Raw genomic sequence first — 26,874 nt, 5'->3', positions numbered from 1 at the left:
GAATCCAGGAGAAGGCACTGGAGTGGATCATCTCCTTCCTCGCCGGAAGAACACAGAGAGTCCGCCTCCCCCCATTCAGATCCAAGGCCACCGAAGTCATCTGCGGCGTACCACAAGGATCATCGCTCAGCCCCACTCCCTTCAACATCTACATGAGCCCCCTCGCGGCCATCGCACGCCAACACAACCTCAACATCATCTCCTACGCCGACACCCAGCTGATCCTCTCCCTCACCAATGACCCCGCCACCGCCAGAACCAACCTACACGAAGGGATGAAAGACGTAGCCGAGTGGATGATGAACAGCCGCCTGAAACTGAATTCAGACAAGACGGAAGTCCTCATCCTGGATCATCACCCTCTGCCTGGGACGACTCCTGGTGGCCCCGGCCCTGGGCAGCGCACCCAAACCAACAGACCACGCACGCAACCTGGGCTTCATCCTGGACTCCTCCCTATTGATGACCAGACAAGTCAACGCCGTCTCCTCGTCATGCTTCAACATCCTACGCATGCTACGTAAGATCTTCCAGTGGATCCCCACCGAAACCAGGAAGACGGTCACCCAGGCCCTCGTCACCAGCCGTCTGGACTACGGTAACTCCCTCTACGCCGGAACCACAGCCAAACTTCAGAAAAGGCTCCAGCACATTCAGAACGCCTCAGCACGACTCATCCTGGACATCCCCCAACACAGCCACATCTCTGGACACCTGAGAGACCTGCACTGGCTCCCCGTCAGCAAGAGAATCACGTTCCGACTCCTCACCCACGCACACAAAGCTCTCTACAACCAAGGCCCCAGATACTTCAACGACCGCCTGACCTTCTACACTCCCACCCGCCAGCTACGATCGACCAGCCACGCCCTCGCCGCCGTTCCCCGCATCCGAAGAGCCACCATGGGAGGAAGATCCTTCTACAACCTGGCTGCCAAGACGTGGAACTCCCTCCCCATCCACCTCCGCCTGACCCAAGACCACCTCTCCTTCAGGAAGCAACTCAAGACCTGGCTGTTCGAGCAGTGGCGGACCCCCCCCCATGCAGACTTGGTATTCTGCACTGCTGATCTTTTTAGCACTGGCCGCAGACTTCTGACCAAAACTTTGGGCCCGATACTTCAAACACTGCCCTCAAGATCCCTGTTCTGTGGTGAAGAATCACTAAGAGCCACACGCCAAACAGACTCGGTCACCAAAGCATTGAGACTCTGTAAGGTGACAAGATGTTACAGTCAAGCAGGCCAAACACATGCAAAGGGGGAAAAAAACTGGAAACACCTATGTGCAGCCGTCACCCGGAGAAGGTGGGTCTCTCAGGACAGGCCTACACTACAAAGTTTCAGCAAACTTGAATTTTTCAACACCATCTCACCATTAAAAAACTACACTTAGAACATGAAAAGGAGATCTGGTCTTACTTGGAATCTGTTTTGCATCCATATGCTTCCAATAACTTACTTTCTATTCTTGGGAAGATGGCCGAAAAACACAACAGAAACCACTAAGGTAAGGTGCTTCCCTTGAAGATCTCGTACCGTTTTTTGTTTTAGTTGCCAAGCACTTTGATTGCCTTCAACAGATATCTTTTAAATTGTGACGTTCTGTGGTGGGAGGTGGAATTCTCATCGAAGTTGGTCCTCCTGGGCATTTTTGATGGTGTGGGAGGCACATGGGCTGACCAAGTGTTTTTGGGAGTGGCCACCATGGTGGCAAAAAGAGACATAGCTGGTAAGGGAAAAGGCACATGGTTTCTTCCAGATTCCATGGTACAAGTAATGATAAACACAGCACATAGTCCAGCACACTTGGGAGAGAAGGCAATGATAGACAGCTTACAGAATATCTGGTTTAACAAGCACCTGCGTGCAGCAGCGAAACAGAAAGTACGAACATGTATGATCTGTTGCCAGTTCAATCCAGGTAAAGGCATTCCGGTGGAACAAGGCGGATTTCATCCTCCTGACCACCCTTTTGAGGTCCTCCAGATGGATTATATCCAAATGGACAGATGTAGAGGTTACAAGTATGTCTTGGTAGTTGTGTGTGCACTATCTAGATGGACAGAAGCGTATCCAGTTCCAGATTATACTGCTGTGACAACAGCCAGGCAATTGGTGCGCGAGTTCTTCCCCAGATATGGTTTGCCCCATGTTATCTACTCAGATAACGGGCAGCCATTTTCCTCTGAATTAATGAAACAAGTGTCTCTTCTGTTAGGATATAATTGGAAGTTCCATTGTGTACGACACCCTGAAGCAGCAGGCCTTGTAGAAAGACATAATCAGACAATCAAGACGAAACTAGCGAAGATCTGTGCAGAAAAAGGCGTGGATTGGATGGTAGCCTTGCCGGTTGCCCTCTTTTACATGCGTATGGTAGCTCATTCCAGAACAGGCCTATCTCCATATGAAGTAGTTTTCGGTAGACCGCCAAATATGTGGGGTACGCCTATGCCTAAGAAAATAACTGATGTTGACAGTAACATGCTGACAGATTACCTGGCTTCCTTGATGTCTGCACTACTCTCTTGTCGTTCACAGGTTGCTGCCGCCTTCCCTGACAACACCCAGGTCAAGGAACACGCCATAGTCCCTGGGGATTTCGTTTTTGTTCGGAATTTTGATCGATCAAGTCCCCTTGAGCCGCGTTGGAAGACGCCAAAGTTAGTGCTACTGACCACAAGGACTGCAATCAAGGTGGAGGGACGAAAGGGGTGGCTTCACGTTCACCACTGTAAGAAATATTTTGGACAATCTGGAACTTTGGTAACGAATAAAGACATTAAAGACATTAAGGACAATACAGACTTTGCGCCGCCTTTGCTAGAAAAGACTCCACAGCAAGAGTATAGGTCTAAGTTACGATCTAGTAAGTCAGACGTAGTTTAATTGTTTAAGCCCACTAGGTGGTGAATCGGTTAGACTAGATTTCTGACATGTATAAGATCACATACGAGAATAGTAAGAAGAGCAAACTGAGAGAAAAGTACTGCAAGATATTACGCAGTAGATGTATAGTTACTTTGGTTATTCTTTTTCTTCTGTGCATCGTTATAATCTGTGTCAGTTTATTACTACATGTTTTTTTCTTTCCTCCTTTTGCCTCACATATGCACTCTTCCATTAACAATACCGTAGAGCATACATTCAGTGAACTGCCACCACATGAACTGTCATATCGACTTGCCCTGCGTAACAATACTTTCATTCGAATGTTACACCGTTCTCATCAGACCAGCAATGCGACTGATTGCTGGGTATGTGGCCAACTCCCACCTTATCAAAAGACGAAGGGAGTACTGCCCTTCTTTCCTTTACCGTTCTCACACAATGGTTCGTGTGGAGCATGGTTTGCCTTAATGACCTCAATAGATAGAAAGTACATAGCTTATCAGGGTGGCTGGATATATGGAAACTTGAATAAAATAATGAATGAAGCATGTTTTCCAGACAAAGACGGATTTCCCCCAAAGGAAAGGAACCGACCTAGAAAATGAAGAATACGAGCAAGGAAATGCATCCGTTAGTTTTGTAATGTTGAATGTTCAGCCCATGCAAAATGTAGGTCCACCGTTTATTTCAGTCCTGCCAGCAAAAGGTGATTTGTGTGTTAGAAAGAAAGGCTCAGTACATATGGGACACAGCGAGTGTAAAGTTGTAGTAGAGTTTAGCGATAAAGGACAGTCTACTTTCAAAACATCACGCCATACCTATTTCATTTGCGGTCAGACAGCTTATGTACATCTGCCCTTAGACTGGGGTGGGACATGTTATATAGCGTTCCTGCTGCCACCTGTCTTCCTGGCCCCATCCCATTACCATCGAGATTCACGACTAGAGTATGTTAGACAAAGGAGAGAAACAGATACCTCAGGGATCGATCAGACTGAAACAGCTTGGGAGCAATATACAGATTTCAACAAAGGTTTCTTTTTCTTCATAGGTCCCGTCCAAAACAGTAAACTAATACGTAGGTTAACTAGGACTCTAGAAGCAGTAGTGAATGTGACTGCATCTGCCCTGGCGAACTTGACCCAGGAGCAGTCTGCCATGAGACTTGTTGTTCTTCAGAACCGCCTTGTTCTTGACGTCATCCTGGCGGATAGGGGCGGGGCTTGTAGAGTGATCGGCTCTAGTTGTTGCATTTTCATCCCAAATAACGCGCCATCTGTGTACGCAGCAATAACAAGACTCCACAAGATTGCTCATGATATACATCAAGACCCAGGCACATGGACTTGGTCCAGTTGGCTCTGGGGTGTGATATCGGCATGGGGATGGAAAGTGATGTCGTTCCTAGGAATGATTCTGCTTATGATATTCGGTTGCTGTCTCTGTCTGCAGTTTGGCCCGGTCATTTGCGGCCTGTGTGCGACTGCCTGTATTCCACATCCACGTATACAAAGGATCAAAGATGAACAAATGATGCTGTATGATCAAATATACGGTCTGAATATAGATGTGTTCTGAAGGGTAAAGTAGGGGACAAGGAGGGAATGAGGAAAATGAAATTTTGCCTGACCAATGTGTCCCCTGCGTGTACCCTATGTTTCATGTATGTGCATGTCACCCATGCCTTTTCTCGTAGTGGCCTGAATCACAAGGCCTCTGCAATCACGTCTTGCATTAGAATACCAGTCATCAAGTCCCCCACATGTTAAGTTAGTATTAAGCATTGAGGCCCATGTGTTTGCATTGTACACTTTTAATATCGAGATGAACCCTTTTTGTGGTTCAGCCTGAGCCAGTTTCTGAATTAGAGGTTTTCATTGCCCAGACACTCTGAGAGCTGCAGTTACGTATCCCTGACCTCGCATACTTCTGGCTCAGCCGAAAGAGGCCCAGCAAGGGGTGCCAAGACCAGTTATCTGCTTGCTTTACAGAATCACATTCTTGCCTAGTGAAGAAGGTAAACAGAACCTGTCTGTAGAGATAGGGCCCAGCCTTTCTGTCTCTGTATAAGTGAATTACAGTACTTGCATCCATAGAAAGCTCACAGCCCCCACGTAATGAACGAAGAAATATATGCCCTCTCTGGCTCTTAGTGATGAGCGACCTTTGCTTCAGATAATACATCCCCTGACTCAAGATATCAGATAGTACCAGACGTGCTGGTCGCCCTGACACTGAAGGCTTCTCTACTAGACTGAAAGTCAGCTCCCCCCAGTTACACGTCAATTGCACGTCATGACCAAGTTGCACACAATTAGGGCAAAGTTCCAGCTGGCCATGCAACTCCTCCTCTATGTAGCCACCCACCTATAACCCACCTATCACACACCTATGACTCATCAAGTATACACCCTCATGCACGCCCACATGCTCTTATCTCTTATTCTTTCTTGCTCTGCCTTGAGCGCTCCTCCCTATGTCCTATGTACAAGACTAAATGTATATATATCATGTTCTGTAAATAATTGTTAGAAGACCCTTTCTGAACCTCAGTGGTGATGGAACAGATTCTCCCTTAACTCGAGTTATTGGAATAAAGCCCTTTTGAATCGGACACCACGGACTCTGCCTCTCATTTAATGCATGATGCATGTATATGCCTAGAAATTATGTCAGGGTAATATTTTATTTACCACATTAATCTGGCGCCCGGTCAGGGACCTATCCCCTTCCCCACTCGCCGGAGACGTAGGTCCAGCTCTTGCCCCCTTCTACAGCCGTGACGGACTTCAAAGTGTACACGGCAGCGGGACTTCCTGCTTACTCCCTCAGGCCCACGGAGGAGACGGACTGCGACCAGGCGTCCACACGAGGCGGTGAGGATTGCGGATCATCCCGACCAGAGCCCACCCGTGAGAGAGCAAGGTCCGAGGTTTCCGAAGGCCCACCTGTTCCGAGGTGCATGCGTAGCAGTAGCAGTAGTAGTATCAAGTTTCCGAGGCCTTCAAGTTCTGCTTCCCGGTGAGTACCACTATGGGGAATGCATAAAGTTCAAGACGGGTTCATTTTATATGAACACAGTAGAGACGGGTTCACGTTTACGTGAGCACGGTAAAGACGTGCCTCATTTCCATGAGCACGGTAAAGACGGGTTCGTTCACACGAACACGGTAAAGACGGGTCCACGGTAAACGTGGGCACGGTAAAGACGTGTCTCATTTCTGAGACCGGTATGGCTATACTGTATTCCAGTGCATAAAGTTTTTTTCAAGTACATGTTTAGTTCTCTGTAATGGTATCTGTTTTAGTGTTTTAGTGTTTTAATGTTTAATTTTGTTTAGTGTGAATGATTGTTGATTGTTTCAGTCTATTTTTGTGTATTGTGTTTTCATTGTGTTGGTTTCAACATGCCACTGTTTTCGAAATTGCGTCAGATAGGGACCAGAAAAGGTATACTAGAAGAGTCAGTTAACATCCCGCCTAGAGACACACCTGGTCATTATATGTATAATAAGCACGGGCTAGACGCCATTTTGTTTTTAGACTTATGGGTAGACTATACAAAGGACTTGGAGGAAAAGTATAGATGGCCTATCTCGGGAACATGGGATTCTGAATGTATTATGAGAGTAGAGGAAGCGCTATGGAAAAAGAAGTCAAGACCCTCTCAGAAAGATGCCATTGAGTTATGGCGCAAAGAGTCACATAGGAGAGCAGAGAAAGAATTCAATAAAGCAGAGAGAAGTAAACAAACAGTGGAAAAAGCCAAAGAAAAAGAACTACGGGAGGAGGGGGAACGGGTCAAAACAGAACAGACTGATAGAGAAAGAAATGCCGTTGTTACTGGTATTTATCCCGTCCTGTCAGAAGAACTAGCTAAAGTGACCACTTCAGTAAGTCCCAGTAGGTCGCGAACGCCACCACCTGTACCATATAGAGTACGTAGAATAAAGCCGACAGCATCCGAAGCGTTTATTTCCTCGTATTTAGACTAGTCCCTTCCGGACTACGTCAATGCAGGTTTCCCTCCGCCCCCTCCAGCAGATCAGCTCCAGCAGCTTCAGCAACCGCCTGTGAAAGATGACGTAGGGCCCGGGGAGGAGGGAGGGGTGCCTACTGTAGATGCAGGAATTCCAGACTGTGTATACGATCCAGAACCAGGAAAGGGTTCAATGCTCGTGATATCACAAAGACTAAGACGAGCAGTTGCATATTTAGAGGCATTACCAGACATGAAAGAGCACCTAGATAGAATGTATTGTTTCATTAGAACGGGAAAGGATCCTGATTGTATAGCACAAGTTATGTTACACAGAAAGGTAGGGGTTAAAAGCCACATCCTACGTTTTATTATTAACTGCCTGATCAGGGAACAAGATGACGGAGATGGAGATGTAAAGTCTGGTCTGATAGAATGGAGTGATCATATAGATGCCGGTAGACATGATAAACAGGGACAGATAGATAGCATGTACAAGAAAATACAAAAGGAAATATTAGCAATACACAGAGTAGGGTCTGACGAGAAGGATGAGTCATCAACGGAAGAGGTAGACGAGCCAAAGGACAAAATGAATTATGTAGGCAATGCACGACAGTTTGACAGACCCAAGTGCCTCGATTACCGTAAACAAGGGCCGGCTATAAAAGAAAGATATTCCCTTGAAGCTCTATTCCACGCTACTGAAAAAGCCCTGAAACAACGGATAGATAGCGAGCGACCTCCCACACAACACGAAATAGAGTTGGCCCGGTCAGCCACCCAGTGGGTGTCCAATTCAAATATATATGGCAGTGATATAGTGGCTCAGACATTTTTGAGCCTTCCACCGAACGAACAGCGTTTGGCTGGTATTTACATGGTTCAACATTTGATAACGTTGTATGAGAGTCAATATTCTGATCCTGGTCAATTGTATAAATTATTAGACGACATTTTACTAGTAAGATGGACAGGCCTAGGTACTGAATTAATTAATGTCATCCTGGATCAACGACATAAGTACATAAATTCTCTGACCACATGCATGCTTCCAGTCCCACACCACGATAGACATAATGTACACATAGACAGACAGAACCCCCTACGAGAGGTTCATCCCGTCAAGAATGCAGCCAATGAATTACAACGGGTGTATGTTTACATCCCCTTAACGAAATTGGAAATACTAGAAATGAAAAAGATGTTACCCTGCCATGACAAAGACCCGGGGGGGGTTTCACCGAGAATTAAAAGACATCCTCCGCATAGGAGATTATACGTACGCTGATATTCTGAAGCTATTGAAAGTACTGTTACCTGCAGGGATTTATGAAAAGCTTAAGGAAAAAGACTGGGAAGTAGGCGAGAAAAAGTTAAGTTGGGCTGCACTGGAAACAGAAGAAAAAGGCAGGGCCCCGGGAGTTGGTCTTGGGGAAAAAGCTAAGGAACTGCCTGAACTCCTGATTCAGGTTTTGCCGCGATTATTGATTACTAAAAAGGAGGACTGGGATGCTATTTCAGCCTGTAAACAGAAACAGGAAGAGGACACAAGTGATTTCTATTCTAGATTTGAGAAGTGTTTTGCTATTAATAGTGGCCTTAAGCCAGGTAGCGAATCATATCCACATCTTTTCGTGAGCAAATTAGTAGAGAATTCATTACCCCAGATCAAGAATAGAGTACTGAAGGTTGAGAGTACTTGGCAAGCAAACAGCCCTTCGCAAATGTTACAGATGCTACAGTATCACCAGAACAGGATTAGAGAAGAGCAGGATCATGAAAAGAGACGCATGAAAGAGACAAAAATGAAGGTGCTGGTTGCCCAAACGGTACCGACAAACACGAACAAAAATAGCACGACACCTGTCAAGGCGAACTGTAATTATTGTAAACAACCAGGTCACTATGTAAAGGATTGTACTGTCCTGAAACACAATATAGCTACAGGCAAGACAAAGGAACGACAATACACTCCTAGACAGAATAACACGCAACAGAACACACAGCAGACAGTAGCGAATTATCCTCCACCACCGCCTGTTCATGCCACACAACAAATGTATCAGTACACACAGTCAGACTATCCAGAATATCAAGAGTTCTCATGAAACCACCTCGAGAGGGAAGTTGGCTTGCCCCTTATTGAGGTTCCTGTAGATCAAGAGGGCCCGTATGTACATAGTCGTGTACTAGGTCAGGACCGAAAGTTTCTGATTGACACAGGGGCGAGCAGAACTACCATCAGTCATGACGAGGTTCCAGGGGCACCTCTCTCGGGCTCACAGAATGTTTCCCTGGGATTTTTAGGAAAGCCTATTGTTAATGAAATATCGAAACCAGTTTCCCTAGGGGTTGGTCCACTGTCACGTACCACAGACTTGCTACTTACTAAGTCATGTCCAGAAAACTTACTTGGTATAAAGACATTAAAAGAACTAGGAGCAGTTATCTGTTGTTCTCCAGAAGGAGTACGACTGTTCTTACGTGATTTTAAGGGACATTATGTGTTGACTGATTTTGACCATAGACTCAAGACCGTGCCACAGATCCTATGGGCACAAGGACTGACTGACGTAGGTTACATGAACATAACACCACACCATGTCACTCTCAAAGCAGGAGTAGTACTGCCACGTATTAGACAATACAAGTTACCACCTGATGCCGAAGTAGCATTATTGAAAATAGTCGACGAGCTCATTTCACGAGGGGTAGTGGTAGAGACTGACTCGAATATATGTAACTCGCCTGTCATTCCTATCCTTAAACGATCAGATCCTAGTGTACCACCAGTGTACCGACTAGTTGTTGACCTACGAGAATTGAACAAATGTGTAGTACCACAATATCCTGTGGTTCCAGACATTTCTTCGTTACTGACTGCTATTGATTCTGAGGCTACGTTCTTTACTGTTATCGACTTGAAGAACGCTTTCTTTAGTGTCCCCATTCATCCTGACAGCCAGCATCTGTTCGGATTTAGTTTAAAAGGACGAAGTTTTGTATTTACGAGAGCTCCTCAAGGTTTTACAGAAAGCCCTAGTATTTACAGTCAGGCATTGAAGAGACAGCTGGACAGTATTAACATGCCTACCAACACTGCGCTACTCCAATACGTAGACGACATCCTAATTACAGCACGCTCAGAACCAGACTGCGAAAATGCATCACTGACAGTTTTACACTTTCTGGCTGACAAGGGGCACAAAGTGTCCCCTTCGAAGTTGCAATTCTGTGAACAGCAAGTGGTGTACCTTGGACACTTGCTGTCCAAGGAGGGTAGACAGCTAACACAAGAACGTATACAGCTCATTGCTAACCTTTCACAGCCCAAGACACAAAAGGAAGTACGTGCCTTTATTGGCCTCACTTCATACCGGAGGCAATGGATTCCCCAGTATGCCTATCTAGCCAAACCACTCATACAATTGACAACACAGGAGGCAGCCACTTCGACTGTCCTCCCTTGGACACGAGAACATACCTTGGCATTTGAGGAATTAAAAAGAGCATTATGTCAAGCGCCAGTTTTAGCGACTCCTAGTTACAGTAAACCTTTTATGCTTTTCGTAACTGAACGGGATGGAACAGCGTTATCTGTCCTCACACAAGATCAAGCAGGAAAACACAAGCCGTGTGCTTATTTTTCTAGTACACTGGATCCAGTGGCCCAGGCTCTGCCTGCGTGCCTGAAATCGGTTGCAGCAACAGCCCTAGCCATAAGACAAAGTGACTCGATAGTGTTGGGTCAGCCCCTGACAGTACAGGTACCGCATGCAGTAGAAGTTCTCTTAAACAGGACACAGACACAACATTTGACTGTAGCTAGACTGACAGGATATGAACTGACATTATTTCAACCACACACAGAGATCAGACGATGTAATATTCTGAACCCTGCAACACTTTTGCCCGCAAGTACAGTAAATGCACCACCACATGACTGTGTGGAAGTAATGAATATAGTGACGAAACCAAGACAAGACCTGACAGATATTGCACTTCCAGACCCTGACCTGACACTCTATGTAGATGGATCATGCATGAGAACGAGTGCAGGAGAATTAGTAGCAGCATATGCCGTAACCACTGCTACTGAAGTCATAGAGACACAAAGAATAGACACACTGTCAGCACAAGCAGCAGAGCTCATCGCTCTGACACAAGCCTGCATAAGAGCCAAGAACTTGAAAGTAAACATCTATACAGATTCACAATACGCTTTTGGCGTTGTTCATGATTTTGGAGTACTATGGCGAGAGAGAGGTTTCTTGACCTCTCATGGTACGAAAATCCAGCATGGTCCGCTTATTCAAGCCCTGTTAGAAGCAATACATTTACCTACAGCCATAGCTATCCTGAAATGCAAAGCTCACACCAAAGTAACAGACACCATTTCCCAGGGTAACGACCTGGCAGACCAAACAGCTAAACTTACAGCCCAGACACCAACAGACACGACAAGGACAGAGGTACCATTACTGACAAAATGCATGACAGTCAGGGATCCTTCTCAAGATGTACTCAACATACAGACACATGCCACTACTGATGAAATAAAGAAATGGACTGAACAAGGAGGGGTCCAGACTGATCAAGGCTGGATGACTAAGGGAAAAGGCACATGGTTTCTTCCAGATTCCATGGTACAAGTAATGATAAACACAGCACATAGTCCAGCACACTTGGGAGAGAAGGCAATGATAGACAGCTTACAGAATATCTGGTTTAACAAGCACCTGCGTGCAGCAGCGAAACAGAAAGTACGAACATGTATGATCTGTTGCCAGTTCAATCCAGGTAAAGGCATTCCGGTGGAACAAGGCGGATTTCATCCTCCTGACCACCCTTTTGAGGTCCTCCAGATGGATTATATCCAAATGGACAGATGTAGAGGTTACAAGTATGTCTTGGTAGTTGTGTGTGCACTATCTAGATGGACAGAAGCGTATCCAGTTCCAGATTATACTGCTGTGACAACAGCCAGGCAATTGGTGCGCGAGTTCTTCCCCAGATATGGTTTGCCCCGTGTTATCTACTCAGATAACGGGCAGCCATTTTCCTCTGAATTAATGAAACAAGTGTCTCTTCTGTTAGGATATAATTGGAAGTTCCATTGTGTACGACACCCTGAAGCAGCAGGCCTTGTAGAAAGACATAATCAGACAATCAAGACGAAACTAGCGAAGATCTGTGCAGAAAAAGGCGTGGATTGGATGGTAGCCTTGCCGGTTGCCCTCTTTTACATGCGTATGGTAGCTCATTCCAGAACAGGCCTATCTCCATATGAAGTAGTTTTCGGTAGACCGCCAAATATGTGGGGTACGCCTATGCCTAAGAAAATAACTGATGCTGACAGATTACCTGGCTTCCTTGATGTCTGCACTACTCTCTTGTCGTTCACAGGTTGCTGCCGCCTCCCTGACAACACCCAGGTCAAGGAACACGCCATAGTCCCTGGGGATTTCGTTTTTGTTCGGAATTTTGATCGATCAAGTCCCCTTGAGCCGCGTTGGAAGACGCCAAAGTTAGTGCTACTGACCACAAGGACTGCAATCAAGGTGGAGGGACGAAAGGGGTGGCTTCACGTTCACCACTGTAAGAAATATTTTGGACAATCTGGAACTTTGGTAACGAATAAAGACATTAAAGACATTAAGGACAATACAGACTTTGCGCCGCCTTTGCTAGAAAAGACTCCACAGCAAGAGTATAGGTCTAAGTTACGATCTAGTAAGTCAGACGTAGTTTAATTGTTTAAGCCCACTAGGTGGTGAATCGGTTAGACTAGATTTCTGACATGTATAAGATCACATACGAGAATAGTAAGAAGAGCAAACTGAGAGAAAAGTACTGCAAGATATTACGCAGTAGATGTATAGTTACTTTGGTTATTCTTTTTCTTCTGTGCATCGTTATAATCTGTGTCAGTTTATTACTACATGTTTTTTTCTTTCCTCCTTTTGCCTCACATATGCACTCTTCCATTAACAATACTGTAGAGCATACATTCAGTGAACTGCCACCACATGAACTGTCATATCGACTTGCCCTGCGTAACAATACTTTCATTCGAATGTTACACCGTTCTCATCAGACCAGCAATGCGACTGATTGCTGGGTATGTGGCCAACTCCCACCTTATCAAAAGACGAAGGGAGTACTGCCCTTCTTTCCTTTACCGTTCTCACACAATGGTTCGTGTGGAGCATGGTTTGCCTTAATGACCTCAATAGATAGAAAGTACATAGCTTATCAGGGTGGCTGGATATATGGAAACTTGAATAAAATAATGAATGAAGCATGTTTTCCAGACAAAGACGGATTTCCCCCAAAGGAAAGGAACCGACCTAGAAAATGAAGAATACGAGCAAGGAAATGCATCCGTTAGTTTTGTAATGTTGAATGTTCAGCCCATGCAAAATGTAGGTCCACCGTTTATTTCAGTCCTGCCAGCGAAAGGTGATTTGTGTGTTAGAAAGAAAGGCTCAGTACATATGGGACACAGCGAGTGTAAAGTTGTAGTAGAGTTTAGCGATAAAGGACAGTCTACTTTCAAAACATCACGCCATACCTATTTCATTTGCGGTCAGACAGCTTATGTACATCTGCCCTTAGACTGGGGTGGGACATGTCATATAGTGTTCCTGCTGCCACCTGTCTTCCTGGCCCCATCCCATTACCATCGAGATTCACGACTAGAGTATGTTAGACAAAGGAGAGAAACAGATACCTCAGGGATCGATCAGACTGAAACAGCTTGGGAGCAATATACAGATTTCAACAAAGGTTTCTTTTTCTTCATAGGTCCCGTCCAAAACAGTAAACTAATACGTAGGTTAACTAGGACTCTAGAAGCAGTAGTGAATGTGACTGCATCTGCCCTGGCGAACTTGACCCAGGAGCAGTCTGCCATGAGACTTGTTGTTCTTCAGAACCGCCTTGTTCTTGACGTCATCCTGGCGGATAGGGGCGGGGCTTGTAGAGTGATCGGCTCTAGTTGTTGCATTTTCATCCCAAATAACGCGCCATCTGTGTACGCAGCAATAACAAGACTCCACAAGATTGCTCATGATATACATCAAGACCCAGGCACATGGACTTGGTCCAGTTGGCTCTGGGGTGTGATATCGGCATGGGGATGGAAAGTGATGTCGTTCCTAGGAATGATTCTGCTTATGATATTCGGTTGCTGTCTCTGTCTGCAGTGTGGCCCGGCCATTTGCGGCCTGTGTGCGACTGCCTGTATTCCACATCCACGTATACAAAGGATCAAAGATGAACAAATGATGCTGTATGATCAAATATACGGTCTCATGAATAATGATGTGTCCTGAAGGGTAAAGTAGGGGACAAGGAGGGAATGAGGAAAATGAAATTTTGCCTGACCAATGTGTCCCCTGCGTGTACCCTATGTTTCATGTATGTGCATGTCACCCATGCATTTTCTCGTAGTGGCCTGAATCACAAGGCCTCTGCAATCACGTCTTGCATTAGAATACCAGTCATCAAGTCCCCCACATGTTAAGTTAGCATTAAGCATTGAGGCCCATGTGTTTGCATTGTACACTTTTAATATCGAGATGAACCCTTTTTGTGGTTCAGCCTGAGCCAGTTTCTGAATTAGAGGTTTTCATTGCCCAGACACTCTGAGAGCTGCAGTTACGTATCCCTGACCTCGCATACTTCTGGCTCAGCCGAAAGAGGCCCAGCAAGGGGTGCCAAGACAGTGTTTTGCACAACAGTTATCTGCTTGCTTTACATAATCACATTCTTGCCTGGTGAAGAAGGTAAACAGAACCCGTCTGTAGAGATAGGGCCCAGCCTTTCTGTCTCTGTATAAGTGAATTACAGTACTTGCATCCATAGAAAGCTCACAGCTCCCACGTAATGAACGAAGAAATATATGCCCTCTCTGGCTCTTAGTGATGAGCGACCTTTGCTTCAGATAATACATCCCCTGACTCAAGATATCAGATAGTACCAGACGTGCTGGTCGCCCTGACACTGAAGGCTTCTCTACTAGACTGAAAGTCAGCTCCCCTCAGTTACACGTCAATTGCACGTCATGACCAAGTTGCACACAATTAGGGCAAAGTTCCAGCTGGCCATGCAACTCCTCCTCTATGTAGCCACCCACCTATAACCCACCTATCACACACCTATGACTCATCAAGTATACACCCTCATGCACGCCCACATGCTCTTATCTCTTATTCTTTCTTGCTCTGCCTTGAGCGCTCCTCCCTATGTCCTATGTACAAGACTAAATGTATATATATCATGTTCTGTAAATAATTGTTAGAAGACCCTTCCTGAACCTCAGTGGTGATGGAACAGATTCTCCCTTAACTCGAGTTATTGGAATAAAGCCCTTTTGAATCGGACACCATGGACTCGGCCTCTCATTTAATGCATGATGCATGTATATGCCTAGAAATTATGTCAGGGTAATATTTTATTTACCACAGCCGGAAGAACACAGAGTCCGCCTCCCCCCGTTCAGATCCAAGGCCACCGAAGTCATCTGCGGAGTACCACAAGGATCATCGCTCAGCCCCACTCCCTTCAACATCTACATGAGCCCCCTCGCGGCCATCGCACGCCAACACAACCTCAACATCATCTCCTACGCCGACACCCAGCTGATCCTCTCCCTCACCAACGACCCCGCCACCGCCAGAACCAACCTACACGAAGGGATGAAAGACGTAGCCGAGTGGATGATGAACAGCCGCCTGAAACTGAATTCAGACAAGACGGAAGTCCTCATCCTGGATCATCACCCTCTGCCTGGGACGACTCCTGGTGGCCCCCGGCCCTGGGCAGCGCACCCAAACCAACAGACCACGCACGCAACCTGGGCTTCATCCTGGACTCCTCCCTATTGATGACCAGGACAAGTCAACGCCGTCTCCTCGTCATGCTTCAACATCCTACGCATGCTACGTAAGATCTTCCAGTGGATCCCCACCGAAACCAGGAAGACGGTCACCCAGGCCCTCGTCACCAGCCGTCTGGACTACGGTAACTCCCTCTACGCCGGAACCACAGCCAAACTTCAGAAAAGGCTCCAGCACATTCAGAACGCCTCAGCACGACTCATCCTGGACATCCCCCGACACAGCCACATCTCTGGACACCTGAGAGACCTGTTTTGAAAAAGACTTATAGCAAACAGATAATTATATGCCAAAACCTCTCACTCATATATTGACGTATATAGCTACAACAATCACACAATTCTCTATGTATATAATAGCAGAGAGATATATAATTTGATATACAAAAATCTTTTTATTTCATATCATTGATTACCTAATTCTTTTAGTTGTCCTATATAGACTTTATAAATGGATGTTTATAATACAAAATTGTATATTACATTTTCTAGAAGTATACACATAGAAAGAAAAACATGAAAACATAAACATATATCACGAAAAACCAAAGAGACAAATCGGTCGATAGTCTATAATGGTAGGCAAAAGCGGAGCTGAGAGACCTGCACTGGCTCCCCGTCAGCAAGAGAATCACGTTCCGACTCCTCACCCACGCACACAAAGCTCTCTACAACCAAGGCCCCAGATACTTCAACGACCGCCTGACCTTCTACACTCCCACCCGCCAGCTACGATCGACCAGCCACGCCCTCGCCGCCGTTCCCCGCATCCGAAGAGCCACCATGGGAGGAAGATCCTTCTACAACCTGGCTGCCAAGACGTGGAACTCCCTCCCCATCCACCTCCGCCTGACCCAAGACCAGCTCTCCTTCAGGAAGCAACTCAAGACCTGGCTGTTCGAGCAGTGGCGGACCCCCCCCATGCAGACTTGGTATTCTGCACTGCTGATCTTTTTAGCACTGGCTGCAGACTTCTGACCAAAACTTTGGGCCCGATACTTCAAACACTGCCCTCAAGATCCCTGTTCTGTGGTGAAGAATCACTAAGAGCCACACGTCAAACAGACTCGGTCACCAAAGCATTGAGACTCTGTAAGGTGACAAGATGTTACAGTCAAGCAGGCCAAACACATGCAAAGGGGAAAAAAAACTGGAAACACCTATGTGCAGCCGTCACCCGGAGAAGGTGGGTCTCTCAGGACAGGCCTACACTACAAAGTTTCAGCAAACTTGAATTTTTCAACACCATCTCACCATTAAAAAACTACACTTAGAACATGAAAAGGAGATCTGGTCTTACTTGGAATCTGTTTTGCATCCATATGCTTCCAATAACTTACTTTCTATTCTTGGGAAGATGGCCGAAAAACACAACAGAAACCACTAAGGTAGGGTGCTTCCCTTGAAGATCTCGTAGCGTTTTTTGTTTTAGTTGCCAAGCAGTTTGATTGCCTTCAACAGATATCTTTTAAATTGTGACGTTCTGTGGTGGGAGGTGGAATTCTCATCGAAGTTGGTCCTCCTGGGCATTTTTGATGGTGTGGGAGGCACATGGGCTGACCAAGTGTTTTTGGGAGTGGCCACCATGGTGGCAAAAAGAGACATAGCTGGTAGGTGAAAATCGCCCAGTCCGCCCTCGCTGTCTCAACGGCATTGTGGGGTGGACTGGTGTGCTCAGCAAGAAACAACGGTATACGAGACCAGAGGCTGCCATAAGAAAAATGCAGAGATCTGGTGGAAACGGTGGTATCACTTTGGGTTGGGCTTAATGTGACGAGTGTATTGGAAATTTCCTTTGATTAGTGTTTATAGTGGACCTGATGCCTTGTCTGTAAGAATGTTGTTCTACTTATTTACTGTTTACCAGCAAAAGCTGAACGTGGTGGAAAGTTTATCATTACATAAAACAATAGAGTTGGATAAAAAAAGAAATTTGTGCCCAGGCCCTAAGAGGGCCTACACCATTCTTAAGAAACCATTGTGGCAGGCAAGAATCTCCTCTCTGTGACCTGCTGCCTATGAGAGCACATCAAGATCTGCTAAAGGTACACCAAGACCGTACTCATACATTACTATCGTAAATCAATAAAAAAAGTATTTCTGGCACTTTCATTTTAGAAAACCTAGAAGGCAAGCAATTGTTCCAAACAAACTATTTTTGCAATTGTCAACAAAATCATAACTTCTCAAACATTTTTAAATATTCACCATCTACAAATCCAACAATTGTGTAATTGTATAAAATAACTGCTTGTTAAACGGACTCAATGCTTCAGAAATGTGCTTACCCGTCCCTGTTAAAAAAAAAATCTAGTCCCATTTCAGGACATGCAGCAAGGCAACAAATGATGGCACGGCGCTCATTATATCAGAGCTTTGATAACACCCTCTCTGATTATGCCAGGGTGCATTTTGCATTTTTATCAGGCTCTGTATTCCACCAAGAATTTGTTTATGCAACCTTTATCATTATACTTACGTCCAATATAAGATCTTTGAATATTCGCAAGAATAGGTTTATGAATGGGCTGGGACTAGGCCTGCATTTTGATCATGGTAGGGATCTAATATGCCAGTGAATTAATTATGCTGATTATAGAAGAGTTCAGAATATATATTTCTTTTAATTATACTTTTTCCCCCGATTTCTCCATTTTTTGAGGAAGGGTCATGCTTTAAGAAGCCAGCCGAGGGTCAACAAGACCCCCTCACAGTGTGATCTTCTCCACTTGACCACAGTGTGCAATTCTTGGGCAAATCACTTCATCTCACTGTGTTTCAATTCCCTTGTTAAAAATAAATGTGAACATATACCAAATGCTAGTTGATTGGTTTACATTTCACAACTAGATGAACCCTGCAACGCCTTGTCAGTCCAAATGTTACAGCTCGATTCTGAAAGCTATTTACGCATTTAAGATTGGCTCATACCTGCAAAAGCTGGAGAAGAGTTTCATGCAAGTAGATCTACTCATGGGGTCCCAAAACAGGTCTGATATGTACTCCTGACAAAGGCAGGAATAAAAGTTTTTGCAGAGTCGAAAGGGATTTCAACTACTTCTAAAATAACTGCAAGCCAGGAGAAAGGAGTTTCTTTATTCTCCAGGAAGAAAATATTACCCTAAGCCCTGGAGAAAAAAGAAAAGAAAATAGTGAATTTGCACTTGCGCTACAGATGTTTGCAGACGCACAAACTCACATAAGTATTTTCTCATGCAAAATGGAAATCAAATAGGATTGCAAGGAGTGTGGCTTCCAGGACTACTTCTGTAAATTCTTCTGAATTTCTGAAAGTTGTAAATCTGCATCCATTAACGGTCCGAGGCCTGTGGTTACAGTTAAGTAACTTTAAGAATATGATTCTCCAATCATTTTTTGCATGTTGCTAATAATGGTTTTATACTAATTCTCCATTTAAAACAATCAACAGACTTGCTTTTATTCTCCTGCAAATGTCAGCATGTTATAGGAAGCATTCTATATGGCCGGACATTGTTAACTTTGCAAACATATATACATGTTTTCATATTGGAACCAGTGTCAGTAATGCAAGCTGAGCTTATATCTCACAACATTTCCTTAAAATGCTTATATTGTCTTTGCAAAAGACAGTCGTCTTTCTATCAACCATAATATAGTACTGTTTCTGACTCTTTGTCCAGTGGACAAAATACACACAAAACCTTGCTGCCATTGGTCCTAAACAATATGTCCTGGGTGATGGGCTATGGGAATTCTACACCCCTGAAAAATGATGGTTCTGTCAGAGGACCCTGAAGTACTTACCCTGATACTTTGTTGGAACGGTACCCTTACAGTTCAGAAGGTGCTTGAAGGTGCCATCTTTAAAAGCTGAAAATGGGAATTAAAGTGTAAGTGTTAAGGTTTAGGTCATATAAAAAAATAAAAATATAAATATTATTTTTTCTTACTGGTTAAATACGTTTCAATTCAAAACAGTCTTAAGCCTTCAGTGAAAATAGGCACTAATAAACCACTGACATTTTCCCATTGGAAACCTCGATTTTAACCAAAAACTGATACACAGTAAACAGTCTTTCAGTTAATTGCTGGTCATTTATCCACATGTACATCAGACAGGTTTGGAAACAGGTCAGGCAGGGGAAAGATCACGAACAGAGGCAGATGGGCGGTTTCCCTCTGTAAACATATCCAGATCGTCAAACTAGCTCTTATTATCCACGGCAATGCTCATTCAGCCCGTGCTGTGTAAGTAAGCCACTCACACATAACCCAAGAGCATTGGGCATCTGTTTCATGAGTATGGTCATCACTGAGCTCGATAAGCCGACTGCTCGCTGCGAGATCGCCCTACACCCCCCCCACCCCCACAAATCTATCTAAGGTTAACAACCTCACAGAGTACTACAACTCGACTAGGTCCGTCATATTAGATGAACTGGCACGGTTAAAGCTCAAAAGGTCCCAAATCAAAGACAAAACCCTGGTTCAGTGGACCCTCAATATGGAAAGGGGAGCTCTCGGACTTACAGAAAGAAACGGGAGACTGCACCCCTCAGCCTCCCAACTTAAACTTCTCCGTCAGGCCAGAAATACCTACAACAAGAACATCCTCATATCTAAAAAAGAGTTCTTCAGATCAGAACTGAAAAACAGACCCCGCAAACTCTTTTAATAGTCAAACCTCCAAACAAAAAAGCTAAATCATCCAAAGAAACTACAAAATCCCCAATAACCTGTGATGAGTTCTTCTCCTTCTTTCCAACCAAAATGAACTCTCTAGGTAACGAACTTAATGCCATCTGAAACTTCCCTCCTCCTCTTACCGGGACCCATTTCTCCTCTCTTAACCCACCCTCCCCCCGCAGGCAACACCCAAAAACAAAGCTCACTGGTCCAATTTCGAACTATATGATGACCATTCCATCTTGAAAAAATTCTATCCTCCTTAAAATGGAATACCCCCTTCAACGACCCTCTCCCCGCCAATTGTGCTTGGCAGCGACCTCCCTACTCATCGTTCCCATTTGAACTAGAATTATCAACACTTTTCTTCTGCAAGGGTTCATATCGGACTCCCTGAAAACCGGGCAAGTCAAGCCCATCCTAAAAAACCCACTCTGAATCCAGCAATTCCAGACAGCTTCAGACCAATTTCCAATAGTCCTCTTCTTGCGAAAGTGCTGGAGAAATGTGTGCAGCTACAACTAAGTCAACATATCGCACATTATAACTTGCTTGACAAATTCCAATCTGGGATCAGCCCTGGGCATTGCACTGAAACTACTATTCTTCACATCGTAGATGATGCTCTCCAATCCCTTGGCCAAGGCAAAACCTGTCTCTTGATCCTTCTGGCTCTTTCCTCGGCATTCGACGCAGTCAACCACGAGAAACTTCTTGAACGCCTCGAACACAGGATGGGTCTAGGAGGTACCGTCATTAAATGGCTTTGTTCTTTTCTCCAGACCCACACCCAGAGATTCTTAATCAACAGCAACCTATCTGCTCCTTCCCCGTTATCAATTGGTGTCCCTCAAGGCTCTACTCAGTCCCCTACCCTCTTCAATCTCTACCTTGAACCATTAGCTGAAATTCTTCGCACAACCAATATCTCCATCCACACGGACGCCGACGATATTCCGATCTACATCAAAATCTCTTCTCTTGAGGAGAATGACGCCCTGAAACTGACTGTTCAAGGACTCGCCAACAAACAGCTAAAACTGAATGCCCAAAAAACAGAGTTCCTTCTCATCTCCCCCCTGAAAACGGCAATGAAATCCTGGAATGAATTAACTCAATCACAGCACACAACTGCACACCGACCATATTGTATTCTGCAAAATCTATTGGTATAACCTAGGACAGCAACCTGAATAAGCGGGAACACATCAAATCGATTGCCAAAACTGCCAGGATCCATCTGAGTTACTTGAGAAAACGAAAACCCTTTCTTGATTCTGCGGACCTAAAAACAGAGGTTCAGGCATTAGGTATATCCAGAATTGAATACGGCTGCTCTACCCTATCTGGCCTACCAAAGACTTGCACGGACCCTCTAAAAGCTTGCCTCAACGCAGTAGCTAGACTCTTATCTGGCTCAAACAAATTTGACCACATTTCACCACATCTGAAGGCCGTAAACTGGCTTCCTCTTGAAGCCAGAATCCAGCTCAAGCTTGCCTGTATCACACACAAAGCCTTGTACACGAACGCCCCGGCATATCTCGCCCAGAAGATCATGGTATCTGGGAGATTCAGAAACTCCCGGTCCACTAGAGACCTCGTGCTCCAGCCACCCCGCTTCCGCAAGGAAAAAACATACAACCGAGCATTCTCTGGGGCTGCACCAAGAATCTGGAACTCTCTACCATCCTCCATCAGAAGAATACCTTCTCTGTCAATCTTCAAAAAGGAAGCTAAAACCATAATTAAGAGCAAATTACTCCAATAACTCTCCTCTGTCGCGCATACCGCCTTTTGACATGGTTTATGTTTCTGTGCATAATCTCCTGTATTGCTTGGCCCTTGCCGTATACCAATTCTCGCTCCTTCTAATGTTCTGCTGGTTCTCTCTGCCTTTTGCCATCATATGTCCCCTTTTATACAATTGCTCGTTTTCTCTTTTTATCGCCAACATGTCGCTCTGCTGATTATTATACTGTACTTTTTATTGTATACAACTGCCTTTTGTCCTAATGTAGTCAATTTCCGTACCCCTATCCTTGTGTTTTGCCTGTGCCTAACCTGTACGTAACGTGTTATCCCTGTAAAACACTCTGATACCCTAACGGGTCACGTTCACACTCTTATAAAACCTCAAATAAATAAATAAACTGAGGTTTAGTATATTACTCTCCACTTTGTACAGTTAGTTCTCCCAAGAAGGCTATTAATTCACCCATGACTACTAATAAACTATTTTCCCTTCTCTTAAATTAACATACTCCATTAATCCCCAGACCACCTGACTCCCCATCTAAGCTAAGTGGGTTTGGACTCCCATCTTGAATCCTGTAAACTAAGGAATCATGGGTACTGTGGTTCCAAGAGTCACATTCTCCCTTTTTTAGAAGAGAAAGCATCACAAATGTGTGAACATCATTAATATTGCCAACTCCTCTTACATAAATACCAACAAGAAATGCTGCAGTCCTGTTCTGCCAGCTTTGCTCACCCCTTATCTCGATTCTAAAGTCCCTGCATGCTACCCATACAATCCACAGTGTTTTTCCATCCAGTGCAAATTCGTTTTCTGAACAGAGCTAGTCGCATTTCAGTGCAAACGGCCACACCCTGATCTTGTTCCTAAATGCTTCACATGCTTTAAGACTTTCTTCACCATCTAACAACATTTACTAATATCAGTAATATCAGAATATTGGCTATACAATAAATGTGCTGCAGCGTTCCTTTTAGGGCTAACTAGCCCTCTAAAGATGAAGAAGTATTAAAAGGAAAGTAAATTAAAGGAATATTTCAACAGGTCCCAATTTTAGTAGTGTGTATAATTCCAATTAGACAGTGATCCCCACATCAACTTAATGTCTGTGACAATCCGTCACACCTACTTAAATCAAACATTGTTGACAAAACGTTATTTAAACTGTTCTAATATTTTCAAAAGTAATCATTTTCAGTGGCATATGTATAGAAGAGAAAGAGACTCCCAGAGTTCCGCCTCGGAGACACAAGGGTCCAATGGAGAGCTGACACCTTCAAATACCTGGGGATCCAGATCTACTGCCAACCGACTGACCTGTTTGATGGGAACCTGGGGCGAGCGGTGACCGCGCTCAAGTCCCAGATGAGCTTTTGGTCCACACTCCCGCTGACAATCTCGGGTAGAGTGGCGCTGACCAAAATGGTCATGCTTCCCCGGCTCCTCTACTACTTTGTTAACTTGCCTTTGTTCGTCCCAGCCTCCTTCTTTTCAAAACCTAACATGGTCCTTCGTGACTTCATCTGGGGCACGTCTAGGTATCGGTTGGGGCTACCGAAGCTGTTCTTACCGACAGACAGAGGAGGTTTAGCTGTCCCCTGCTTTGAGCACTACTACCTGGCTGTGCAGCTACAATGGATTGCCTGCTGGCTGGCAGACAGGGGTAGGGAAGACACTGCCTCGACCAAACCACCATACTCTTTAAGCCGCGTCGTTGATCTCTTTTACCCACTGGCGCCGCCCGTGAAACCCAAGCCGCCGTTGCTGGCGGTAGCATACAAATGCTTCCGCAGAACCCTATTCCTCACCCAAAAGGTGTCCCCATATGTGCCTGCTATACCCATAGACGGTTCCCCTGGGAGCGGGGGGGGCGAACACACACCCTCTGCTGGAACAGTGGGGAGCGGGCGATGTTCGGACGCTGGGGGACCTGTACAGGGATGGAAAGCTGGTGACATACGACACGTTGATAGCTGAAGACGGATTGCCACCAGGGGGGTTTCTGATGCACCGCTCGCTAGTGGCAAGGATGGCGGCCCGATGAGTGATATGGCGGCGGAGCCTGCACAACATCTTACAATGCAATACCTACACGTTATGGGGAGGGGTAGGCACTGGGTCCGCTGGTTCGCTGCATCGCTGCGAGCACACACAGAGGTTAGCCTGGCCCCACTCAGAGGCAAGTGGGAGCGGGACATGGGCAGGGTGCTTACCTATAAGGAGTGGGAGTGGCTCCTTAGGAGCCCGGTACGTATCCCCCGAAATATGCGCATGCGTCAGATACAACTTTTGATTGTCCATAGAGCCTACCTTACGCCTGAGCTAATTAATAGGTATTTTCACCGCTCTGACGTGTCCTGCCCTAGATGCGATGAGCTAGATGTGGGGCTGGTTCACCTTCTGTGGAGCTGCCCGAGACTGGTCATCTACTGGCGTGAGATAGGCGAGGTGCTCGGGGCATGCACAGGCCGCGTCATTCCCTTCAACTGGCCTGAGTACCTTCTGCACCAATTCAGGAAGAGACAGCAAGATAAGGCTTCGTCCCGTTTCCTAGATCTGGGTCTGGTGGTAGCTAAGCGACTGCTAACGCGGTGATGGAAGGCACGCGAGCCGCCTGCAGTGCAAGCGTGAGTAGCCTCCCTTAAGGCATGGGCACGGGCGGAATGGATAGCCATACGGCGGGAGGAGACAACCGGGCTTGGGAAAGAACCCATGGCAGAAAGGTGGGAGCGCATGCTTAGCGCCCTGCGGCCGCCGGAGGAGGCGGACGCACTGGATACTGGAGCGGCCTAATCTGCTGCCCCGGATGGTCACACATGCCGCGAGCTCTTCTACTGTCAGTTGCTGCACTGGGCCTGTCCGCATCTGGGCGCACAAGACTGAGATGCGTACATGCTCGCACATAATGACACCCATGGGGTGGGACGTCGGGGGTGGAAGGGGATGATTAACATGATGTGGTTGTGCCGCAATAGTTTGAAAGTTTGCATGTTCGCATTAACGGTTTGATTATTGTCATCTCTATGTGTAAGCACACAGTAGTGGGATTCACCTCATGATTATGTGATTATGTTATTGTGCACAATTGGACTAGCAGGAAGCCGTGCAACACTCCAGAGGACTCCGGGGCACAATCCTGCATGTATGTACCGGGACACAGCGCACACACTGCCCGAATGTGTTAGTGTAAACATGGCCTCAAGACTGTACAACAAGCCGATCTGAGAATTGTTAATAATGCACTGGTGCGCCCGGATTGTCCCGTTACACTATCTGAATATTGCACTGTCTTTCGACTAATATAAAATGCTAATAAAATAGATTTGACAAAAAAATAGAAGACAAAGAGACTGGTAGGGGATGGGGGAATAGGGAAAGAGTAACAGTTTACACACCCTGGGCAATGACATATAATTATATGCAGCAGCCTACAAAAAAAGGATACGAATTGTGTCCTATATCTTAATCAGCCTCCCAGTGGGTATGCAAAGCTACAAGCCGCTTCTCATTCTATGACTCTGGGGAGAAGTAGTTTGGGACAAATGCTGTCAAACGATAATCTTGTTGTCAGTTTGCGAGGGCTAACATTGACATTAGTGGGCGGGCAATAAAGTGGCCCATATTTTCTTAAAGATTGCCATTTGGACTTGCATTTTTCCTATACTTATGTCTTGATCATTTCCGTTTTCCAAACCATCAAGCTGTGAAGTCTGGGGCAGTCTTCCATCTCTGCGGAATAAAGACTGCGGCCACTAACAGAAATAGAAAATGTATATTTTCTAGTGCATCACAGCATGAGTGATACTTTGGAAGTTATGAGGGGATACCCTAAAACGGTTCTCTCTGAAATATATTCACTGGTACTTTTGAGGTGTCAATCTAGAAAGCATCCAAGGCCCACACACAACTATTAATTATCCAGATTTCTCTCCTTGTTCATAATATGTGAGTTTCAACCAAGTCAGGGGGTATTTGTCTAGGTATGCAAATAGAATATATGTCCTATTTTACAGGCATTCAAACCTGTCTTGGGACTGCTACTGCAGAGCCTGTGTGCACAGTTTACTGCCACTTTGACTTGGCATTTAAAACTACTTGCCAAGCCTTAACCTCCCCAATTGTTATACATAGGTCACTAATAAAGTAGGTCCTAGGTAGCCCAATGCTCAGGGCGCTGTGTAAGTAAAAGGTAGTATTTCAATGTTATTCCTCTGCACTCGAGTACCACACTCAAACTCTGATGTTGTACTTTCAAGTTGGCGCAACCTATGACACACGGCGTCCTTCCGTGTCTTTAATGAAACTCAAATAGTGGTACAAGGAGGAAAACCTTCTTGTGAATAGGTGCGCAATTTCATACATGAACCACACTGGGATTCTTCACTTGTGTAATTGCTTTTATTTTTGTAATTTTTCATCATATATTTCCGTTAGATTCTGATTTTCGTTGATTATTTCCTCTCATAATCATATTAATTGAACGACATATTTCTTTTTAACATCAGTTTATCCACACCCAATGCATTTCGGGTCATACAAAACAAATTGACCCTTCGTCAGGGGTCTGAAACGAAATGGAAAACAGGACCATTAGGTTCACCAACCTATTAAACAAATACATATTCTAGATTGTAATCATGATGGTTTGGCAAATGAAACATTACTTTTC

The 26,874-nt window shown here is 45.2% G+C and overlaps 1 protein-coding gene across 2 annotated transcripts in view; it reads right to left on the bottom strand.

Annotated features, from left to right (window-relative positions):
- UEVLD (UEV and lactate/malate dehyrogenase domains) overlaps window positions 1–26,874 on the bottom strand; it is a 346,003-nt gene that overhangs the window by 276,217 nt on the left and 42,912 nt on the right. For both annotated transcript variants that reach the window (XR_013608720.1, XM_078681085.1), the window contains exon 3: window positions 19,565–19,630. Coding sequence is in view for 1 of the 2 variants with exons in the window: in XM_078681085.1 (XP_078537211.1) it covers window positions 19,565–19,630 (66 nt within the window). In the remaining variant the exon portion in view is untranslated. The remainder of the gene's footprint in view (window positions 1–19,564; window positions 19,631–26,874) is intronic.

Source organism: Lissotriton helveticus, chromosome 3_1, assembly GCF_964261635.1.
Source record: "Lissotriton helveticus chromosome 3_1, aLisHel1.1, whole genome shotgun sequence".
Lineage (NCBI taxonomy): Eukaryota > Metazoa > Chordata > Amphibia > Caudata > Salamandridae > Lissotriton > Lissotriton helveticus.
Note: the sequence above shows the minus strand (reverse complement) of the source record. Positions and strands in the feature narration are given on the sequence as shown.